Here is a 10,161-nt window from a genome sequence, read left to right as displayed (position 1 = left end):
TATGGTCTTGTAAACCTCACTGCATATAAGGTAGAATGCCAGATTTACCAAGTGAAAATAAAAGATATCCAACTAAATTTGAATTTCAGAGAAATAAGGTTTAGTTTTTAGTATGTCTATATAATGATTGGGACATATTCATACTAAATAATTATTTATCTGAAATTTACATTTAATTAGAAGCCTGTATTCTATGTGGCTGTCTTTTTTCCTGTGCTTGTAAATCTATGATAGCTTAACATCCTTTTGGGAAGGGTGATGGATTAGTTACTACTTGGACTCGAAGAGGCCTGAATACCTGGAAGTGGTGCTGGTCTGAGGACCCACTTACTCTAGAGTCTGAGTTTCACAGACCAAAGGGAGGATACACTAGTTCACAAAGTGGGTGACTGCCCTTGGCTGGTTTCAGAGGGGCGTCTGATGACGAAATGTGATCCTGCCATAAAATCTATACCAAACCAACTCTTTTCACAGCCCACCCGCCCTCCTCAAAGGGGGCACATAATCCCCATTTATGGAGCCTAGCAGCTGGATCGGGTCTGAGTCTTTGAAGGTGAGCTTGAGGTACCCTGTGTCAGTCAGCCCTGGACGGAGGAACATGAGAGTGAGGGCATTTAGCTGAGCAAGTTGAAGGACCAGCAGGTCATGGGTCATCTAGCTCAAGGGGCACAAGGCAGAGCAGAGCAGTCAGAGGGGTTGGAGATGGACATTCAGCACACTCATCGCTCAGAATGTGTAGGAACTGGAACTTTTTCCAGCAGCTGAGAAGGAAGACAGCAGGCTTGCTGGAGAGACATTTGGTCCTCTTAGGGACATGATTTCAGAGCCCTTAGAAGGCTCTGGAAATAGTGCAGGCAGAATGATTTCAATTCTGCCTCAGGGTGGAAGTGTAGACCCAGTGAACATATCAGGAGGTAGCATCTGGGCCCTGCGCCTGGCAGGGTCAGGGGATGGAGATTCTGAGGTGGACATCTTCATCCTCAGGACCTGAGCCCTCTGTTACAAGGCCAACCTTGACTGAACAGTGAGACCCAAACTAAAATCAATAAATAAAAGCAGGGGGTGGGTGTCACATGGTCACAGGGCTTCTGTCAGTAGATTTCAGGGCAGGGGCACTATCTGGAGGAAAGAACAAAGCTCAGCAGGCCACCTCAGAATTCCCCCCTATATTTGAGACCAGAGGAATATTCCATCTGGGAAAGTGTAGGAGTTAAAGACAACAGTTTTTTTCTCTCTTTTATTCATAAAAACAAATTTGCAACAATTTATTAAAAATCGATACCATGCAGTAGGGGTGAGAGAAACTTCTCATTTACATTTGATCCTGGCAGTTCCGGTCTAATTTAAAGCGTTTTGTGCACTAACATCATTGGAAGATGCCGTCGGGCGGAAGCCTCTTGGAAATGGACCGTGTGTTTGCTGCATATAAAAGAACAGAACCAGTAGATAGCTAGAGTTACTTTGTGGGGCTTGTTAACTGGGGGGAAATAAAAAAAAAACAAAAAACAAAATGGGTGAACCTACAGGATCAGCAGACAGAGAATGTACCTGTGGGTTAACCTAGAAGACGGAGCACATTTTGGAGTCACAAGGGGTTACAGACGCACGCTCACCTCTGACAGTCCAATACTTTTGTTTTCCTGCTATGTTGGAATAATATTTCTACAGGTATTTTTTTGTGTGTATACATTATGTACAATTAATTATCTCTTTCCCTTTGAAAAATTAATGTGATCCTTTAAATGAAATTTGTTTTTGGTGAAATCAAGAGAGCAAGGAAATACTGATTAATACACAGTGAGTGACAACACGATTTTTTAGTGCCTAAACAGAGTGACCTCAACTTGACCTGTGATGTGTTGACAGTTTTTTCTCCCCCTAAAAGCTACAGAACCTCGGTAACCTCTCTTTGAGGGAGGGGAGGGGAAAGCTATGCTATGTAAAGTAGGGTGTTTTGAAATGTTGGCGATGGTGATTCCCATGGGCCCTTTCGACACAGCCTGGTAGTTGACAACAGTGTGTTCCTGACTGCAGTGGTTTTGGGAAGAGATTATTGCCTGCCTGTTGAAGCTGCCATTAGGGTTCTTTAGGGAGTGAGCAAACCGCTCAGTTGTGCAGACACCTGGATACCGTCATTCAAAGAATGAACCTGCCTGGAAATGTCAGAAGGGTCACGATCTCTCTCCAGCTGGGCTGTTCCGCACAGACAGCATGCTGGAAGATTCTCTGAGCCACACGGCACACCCAGCTTGTGGGGAGCTGAAGGTCATAGTCACACTAATACCTCACGGGTCAGGGCTGCTTCACTGGTGTAAAGCTTTCCTGGATGAGAGCAAGTGTCCATTCTCAGAATGACCCTGTGAGGTAGGCAGGATGGGTGTTATTTCAACCCCAGAGGGGAAACAGGCTCAGAGAGACACTGGTGACTTGCCCAAGGTCACTGAGGGAGTTGGAGGGGACCAAGGACTCAAACCCAGGTCCGTCTGACTCCCAGGCTAGTGCTCTTTGGGCCTTCAATTCCAATGGAAGTATGACCTAATGGATGAGAACCAGCCTGCCATCTGACCACCCCCAGTGATACTGAAGGGGACAGCTCACTGGCTGGAGGGGTGATGAAAGGCTGCCTTCTGGAAGCCAGGGGAAGCCCTGGCCAGCAGCTCTTGCCCCTGGGACATGGGGATGACTTTTAGTAGAATGCCCCTGATTCACTTTGGTCAGAAACAAAGAGGGAAAAAAAAAAACAACCAAAAACCAAAAACCAAAAAAAACAACAGAAAACCCCAGCAGCCCTTGGGCCCCCATGGGAGAAGTTAAAGTGCACAATCTTTCTTTATCATGTTTGCTCGGAGCAGACATTCCAAGATTAGCTCAGGTGGTCCCCCTTATTACCGGGAACCCTCAATTTGAACACGAGAACATGGCTGACGTGGTGGGTGCATGACAGACTGTCGGTGAATACTGCAGAGAGGGTCTGCAGCAACGTGCCCTAAGTCCCCACGGTCCCCAGAACGGGTGTTATTGTTAATGTGTGGCATTTTTCAGAGAGTAACAAACATCTCTCTGATGATGGAGGGCCCCTGGGAGCATGCGCAGTTGCCTGCTCAGGTTCCCCCAGCCCCAGGGCTCTGCCCAGCTGCTCTTCCAACTCCCTGTTCCATCCAGGGAGGCAGGGGCGGGCGGGGCCAGCCGCTGGGAACATGGTGGTCCTGCTCACCTCCTCCTTCAGAGTGGAGAGGGGCTGGCGGGGAGTCACCGCCGATGACGTGTGTGCAGAGTGCAGAGGCCATTTCTGCGGAGCCCTTGCTCTGGGCCACTCGGCGAGGCTGGCTGGAGTTCGAGGTCTCTCTCCTTGTCTAGAATTTTTTTTGTTTTTGCAAGTTTCAAACATCCCAACTCCTCTTTGTTTGTAGACATGAAGGAAGAAGTCATTGCCCATCTCTCTTCTGTGAAAGAGTAAGAACTTCACAAATAAGGCTCGAGGTCAGGTGCCGAGTCCCTGGTCCACCCGAGTGCCATCCACGCAGTCTCGCGAGGCAGTGCGGTGCCCAGCTTCTTGCCAACAGTGTGCCGGTGTCAGGTGCCTAGGCCCAGCATGGTGCTGTCCCCGGGGAGGTCCCGGCCCCAGGCCTCCCACCCCTACAGGCCCGAGACCATGACTCGGAAGGAGGGTGGCACGTGTCTGTGGCGGGGGCTGGCTGTGGGGCTGACACAGGGGCTGACGCAGCTGGCATCCACGCCTCCAATGGACGGGAGGTAGGCGTGGTGGAGGATGGGGAGCTGGAGGGACAGCCGGCGCTGGATGCTGCAGGGAAGAGAGGCCGAGTTAGCGAGCTGGTCTCAGGAAATCTCCCTGCACCCACATGCTAAAGTTAGGAGCCTGTGTCCTGAATCCAAGATCTGTTTTCCAATCATCTAACACTTCGATCATGCCCCAAATGCCCTCTTGCCCCACTTGCTTACTGTCTCGGGAATAGCCAGGGAGACCCGCAGGAACAAGGGGGATGCAGTCTTCCCTCCTGTGGTCCAGGGCTCGCTGACTATTATAACTACCATCTCAAGATTATGAAGGGCAAGCCAAGGCTTCACCCACAGGTACCCCTCATTCTCCAGTCTCACAGAGCCTGGGTGTGGATGTGGTCAGTCCCATCCCTGAAAGGCTTCCCTGCTGCCCGGTCCTCCCCTCTACCTTCTGCTGCCCCTTTGCCCAGCAGCACATGCCTGCCAGCAGGTTCTTTCCTGGTCTTTAGTTTCTTTCCAACACTGGGAAGCCATGGAAAGGAAGAAGCCACTCCTAACCCCCTCTCCTCCCCCATGTGGCCATGACCCTCCAGGTCCCTCAGATCTTTCCAGACTCTCTAGGTGAATCTTCTGTCCCACCCTGGTGCCCTCTGGTGCCCCCCTTCTGCCATGCCTTCTGGTGACTTGTTTTCTTCACAACCCACCCACCCCATCTGGAACAATCTTCGTTTACTTCCTGACTTCATTACCCAGTTTAAATATCATCCTATTTGTGCCACCTTCTCTAAGCATAAGCACCTTCCTCCTCAAAGAAGCTGGAAATGGGGCTGAGCTGGGGTGGAGCAGGGGTGAGGGCAAGGGGGGTCATGGGAGGCACTTGTATTCCACTGATGGAGGGACAGCAAGAGAAAAAGTGTCTGTCCTCTGGCTTCCTTCTCTTGGACACATTCTTAAAATCTTAATGATTGTCAAGTCAGTAAGTTGCTCTGATTTCTGGAAAGGCTGCTTATGGGGGAATGTGCCCAGGGGACAGCTCCCTGCTCTCTGCTGCATTTCTGCTCAGTTCTGCATTGCAGTGCTCCTTAGACTTCATCCCTGAGGGAAGGGACTGGAGTCTTTGCCTCCTGGTATTCCCAGTATCTGGCCACTCCAGTGCAAATCAAACCAAATCAAACTCAGATCTTCACAAAACAAAAAACAGAACAACAACAACAAAACAGCAGGCAAAGAGAACAGTATTAGTATACCTATTGTGAAGACAAGAGAAAGCGTCAGGGTTTCTTTAACTTGTTCAGCGAAACAGAGGCTGAACCCAAAACAGGGAAGTTGGGACCTTGCTTTTTATAGTGGAGACAATCAATCCGCAGAGTGGTCCATCCCAACAGGATGTGCCCCTGGGGCTTACTCAGGGCTCATGGGTTCTGAGATGTGTGGGTACAGATGAAGTACACTACTGCTCCCCAAGGATTTGTTGCTCAGAGAGACTGCTTAGACAACTCAAAGGTGTTCACAGAAGACAGTGCTGGGAATTTTAACTGTGATCTCATGCTGACAGAATGAGCTGGAGCCCTGGTGGGAAGAGGGGACATTCTAAACTCTAAAGAGAAACACTTATGTCCCCCCACGCTAAGAATAGAGATATTGGAGGAGGCCTGGGGTCATGTCACCTTCTGCCCTAATGGTTAAACTGTCTCACACCTAAATCAGCATATCCAAAGTTTTCTATAAATCCTCAGACAGCCACCAGCACACTGGAGAGGAAATAGGCTCTTTCTCTCTTCAGTTTGGCCAAACTGTAAATAAATCCATTTTCCTTTACTAATTTTTATATCCCAATTTCTTTTGAAACACAGAATATAGGGACACTAAGGCAGCAGATTAGGGAGCTATGTGACAGATATCAGTTTCACTTTGAAATTACAGTCGAACTTGTGTAATGTCATTCCTTAGGGCAAGATGCCCACCCAAGTAGCCAGGGCAAGGCTGTCTGCCTAGGCAAGGCGGGGTTACCATTTGATCTGAGAGTCATGGTCTTCTGCTGTCTGTTGAGCTCCTGTTCTCCCACAGTCAACACGTGTTTGCCAGGAGCCTACCCTGAGTTCAGTCCAGGAGACTGACAGAGACTCTCCTCACTCTGGAGGTCGTGGACCAGTGAACTGATGCTGGGCACACTGGCAGCTATTCTGAGGCACAAGCTGGTTGGTCTTGGCATTTACTGGGTCAACAGCCTATGGATTCTAATATTACATGGAGGGGGTGACTTGCTTGCCTTTTCTGATTCCTTTCTGCTTGCCACTTCCCTGAGGCCTCGTAGAGTTTGCATATCTAACCTCTGCTTCCAATCTGCTGGAAAGAGCTAAAGTCGCTGGTGGGAGCAGAGCTAACTGAGATGCTCCAGGTCTTTGATTAGACATCACTGTCTCATTGTGTCTCCCCGGACCCACCTTATTTAAAATGAGCACCCTTCCCTGCTCCATTTTCCCCCAAAGCACCTATCATTAACATGCTATGTTTTGCTTTTTAATTAAGCCATTGGCCTGCTAGACAGAATGGAGAATCTACAAGACACAGGAAAGATGGAGTGAAGGAAATCTCTCTCTGTTTTTTACACTACTGTGTCCCCAGCATCTACCAGACACTTAATAAGTTCCAATTACCATTAAGCAAATGAATCTGACAAAGTTACATTTTGCACACAATAATGAGATGTTGGACGGTCCTGAGTTCAAATCCTACTTTCTATACTCAAGTGTTAGGTGAGCTTGGATGGGTATCTCTCCCTTTTGGATATTAATTTTCTCACCTGTAAAAGGAACATTGTCATATGGCTGCATTGTTAGATCATGCGGAGTTCAAATAAAATAACAGCCGTGAAACTGCAGTTACGGTAAGCAGCTGTGTACAGTAACGTGTGTGCTCCTGGGTTTGATTCTCATGGAGAAGGTACTTACTGCTCTGGTGAGTTGATGTCTTCTATAGGGTCTTTGCATGTCCGAGAGGGCTCTGTTGTATTCCACTGTAGTTGGGGGTTTTGATCGAGATGATTTTTTAAAATGGTCTTTCCTCCATCTGTTGAATACAACATCACAAGTTCTATGAAGTCAGTTTTTAAGAATCAACCATGCAACCCTGAGGATGCGTTCCATGGAGAGAGAATGTGACAGAGTCCTGATGCCTCTGCATTCTCCCAGTCGGGGGCTATGTCCCCAGGTTCTGTCCTCCAGAGCTACTAAGACGGAGGCAGTGAGCTGAGGAGATGGCATCTGTGGATAGCAGCGACAGGCTGGGGCAGTGTATGCCCAAGGAAAAAAAGGGGAAAATCAAGTCGACTGATGTGGATAACTCAGTTTAGAAGTGAGGAATTCTAATACTACACCCCTTCCCACTGGACATGGGGATATAACAAGAGAGAAAAACTTTCTATGGTATATTTTTGGTAAAATTCACAAAAAGTAAAAAGAGTAAGAGCAAACTGCTGGTAGAATAGAAATTGTCATAACCTTGCTGAGAAGCCTTGTCAAAGTGCATTTTTTTTCCTACAGCATTGGGATTGAACCCACAACTGGTGCATGCTAGACAAGCACTTAGCACTGAACTCTAGCTCTAGGTCCTTTTATTATTATTATTTAGAGACCATGTCTTGCTAAGTTGCCCAGGCTGGACTTGAGCTTGCAAATCCCCTGCCTCTGCCTCCTGAACAGATGGGATTGCAGGCATAATTGGCCAGAATTTCTGTTTCTGGAAACTATCGTAAGCAAACTACCAAGACGTGTGAAGGCGCATACAAGATGTTCAGCTTAGCACCATTTATAACATGGAGATGCTGATGCTTGTCTGAGGTTGTCCAGTGACAATATCCAGTTATATAAGTTTTGGGGCCTCCATTCAAATGAATATGTGTGGCCACGTGAATCTATCCTCAGGCTTCCAAAGTATCAGGGGATATTACAGAGGTATGAAGACCATACCCCATCCAAGAGATTTGGGTTTACTGGGCCAGGCATGTGAGTGCTTTCATTTGGTTTCTGCTGCTGTGGGGGATGTTATAAGCATGCCATTTGGCACCCACGGGAGCTGATCACCACCATTCATGGATTCTTTGTGAACTCATCCACTTGCTAACCTGTACTTGTCACACTCTGATGAAAATCTGGATGAGTCGAGGTCATTTGCTGATATGTCTGAAGTGTAAGAAATGTCGAGTTGCCTTGTGGCATACAGGCAGCTGAGGTGAGGCTTTTAACTTTCAGCTTACTATTAGTAGCTTTCTTGAGGTCAGTTAGTGTTTGGTGACTTTGCTGTTTAAAATGGTCCCCAAGTACAGCTCAAGAATATTGACATATGCCTTGTAGAGAAAACACATCTGTGAGGCAACATCCACCAGGCTCCAGCTACAGTGCCACTGGCTGTGCTGATGGATCTACAGTATGTATTAGGAAAGCATCTTTAAACAAAGATATGCATAAAACAGGGTAAGATATTGCTGACTGGGAGGAGCTCACAGGAACCTCAGCCTGTACTTTCCAGGAGCAACAGTGCAGTACTTGCCACTGTTCATGGTGACTCTACAGAATGTAACTGTATCAATGCCATGAATAAAGAGAATCAACTGTCTGTCGCTAGTGCTGTGGTCTGAATGTGTAATCTAATTTTTGTTTTGTTTTTTTTGAAACAGGGTCTCCCTGTAGCCCCAGCTGGCCTGGCACTTGATATGTAGACCAGGCTGGCCTCAATTTCACACACAGATCTGCCTGCTTCTGCCTCCTGAGTGCTAGAACTAAAGGCATGTAACCACCATGCTTAAATTTATTTTTTTGGGATGGGGTATTCGCTATGTGGTTCAGGCTGGCTCAAGTGATCTTCTTGCCTCAGCCTTCTGGGTAACTAGAACTATAGGCTTGTGCCATTGCACACAGCACCCATGCATTGAAACTTGACCACAATGAAGAGGCAGAGACTTTAGAAGGAGATTAAGTTAAGAGGCCTTTATGGAAGGGTTCAGTGCCCTTCTAAAAATGAGGCCAGGCATGGTGGCCTTTGGTCCCAGCACTTGGAGGCACAGGCAGGTGGATCTCTGTGAGTTCAAGGCCAGCCTGGTCTACATAGTGAGTTCCAGGTCAGCTTGTGCTACAGGGAGACCCTTTCTCAAAAAGATCAAAGAAAAAAGTGAATGAGGGAGTGGGTTTGAGCCTTTCTGTCCCTTCTACCTGTGAGGATAGTGTTCCTCTCTTGTAGAGAATGAAGCTGTCAGACCCAAGGGTCTGTTGTCTCAGAAACAGAAACAAAGACCTTTCTAGACCTTTCTGAGCCTACCAATACCTTCATGCTGGACTCCTAGCCTCCAGGAGTATGAGAAAATACATTTCTTGTGTGTGTGTGTGTGTGTGTGTGTGTGTGTGTGTGTGTGTACGTACATTGGGTTATCATTCTTCAGCTGCTGTCTACTTTTTTTTTGAGACTGGATCTCTCACTGGTCTGAAGCTCACAAGTTGGTGAGGCTGGCTGACTGGTGAGTCCCAGGGATCTGGCTGTCTGTTTTCCCAATACTGGGATTACAGTGTGCCATCAGACCCAACTTTTTTTTTTTTTTTTTTGGAGGCAGAGTCTTACTACGAAGCCCTGGATGGCCTGGAACTCTCTATGTAGACCAGGCTGGCCTCCAGTTCACAGGGATCTGCTTCTGGAGTTCTGGGATTAAAGGCACGCACCAGCATACCCAGCCACACCAAGCTTCTTATGAGTTCTGGGCTGAACTCGGGTCATCATCTTTTAAAGCAAACACTTTACTGAATGAACCATTTCTGGTTCATTCTCCCTTGCTTCCATCTCTGTTGCTTTTAAATTACCCAGTTTGTGGTTATAGCAGCACAGTTAATGACACACAGAATAAACACCAACAGTAGAATTGCTGGGTTGGAACAATGTCTGCTTCAACTAGCGATGTTCGAAGTCTTCTTCCCCATTTTCTTACTTTATTAGTAACTTTGTTGGTGTCTGAATCAGGATCTTACTATGTAGGCCATCCCAGCTTCAAACTCTCCATCCTTCTGCTCCAGCCTCCTGAGTGCTGGGATCACAGGTGTCTACCGTCATACTCAGTTTGAATTAAAAATATTTTTGGGCATATTTTATTGCTTGATTTAAAAAATACTTAAAATAGCTTATGTGTTGTGAAAACAGACTTTTTAAAAGCTATATTTATTAACCTTTCCTTTGGTGGCTTCTGTTTTATATCAATCCAAGAAAGACCTTCCTCTTCCGAGACTATTTAAAAAAAATTATCCTTTGGTTTCTTCTCATGCTTTTATGGTTTTATTGTTTAAGTCTTTGTCCATCTGGAATTAACTTCTGTGTTATGTATGAGGCAAAGATCTGCATCTCTTTTTTTCCACATGGCTACTCATTTATTCCGGTGAAGTTAAC

At 46.9% G+C, this 10,161-nt stretch overlaps 1 protein-coding gene across 1 annotated transcript in view; it reads right to left on the bottom strand.

Moving 5' to 3' along the window:
- Positions 1–1,223: 1,223 nt before the first annotated feature.
- Positions 1,224–10,161, bottom strand: part of Gabbr2 (gamma-aminobutyric acid type B receptor subunit 2) — a 296,026-nt gene continuing 287,088 nt past the window's right edge. The window contains exons 18-19 of the mRNA XM_008850966.1: positions 6,690–6,807; positions 1,224–3,802 (exon numbers count right to left, since the gene is read on the bottom strand). Coding sequence (XP_008849188.1) covers positions 3,637–3,802; positions 6,690–6,807 — 284 coding nt within the window. The 3' untranslated portion in view covers positions 1,224–3,636. The remainder of the gene's footprint in view (positions 3,803–6,689; positions 6,808–10,161) is intronic.

This window comes from Nannospalax galili, unplaced genomic scaffold, assembly GCF_000622305.1.
Source record: "Nannospalax galili isolate Female #2095 unplaced genomic scaffold, S.galili_v1.0 scaffold2085, whole genome shotgun sequence".
Taxonomy (NCBI): Eukaryota; Metazoa; Chordata; class Mammalia; order Rodentia; family Spalacidae; genus Nannospalax; species Nannospalax galili.
Note: the sequence above shows the minus strand (reverse complement) of the source record. Positions and strands in the feature narration are given on the sequence as shown.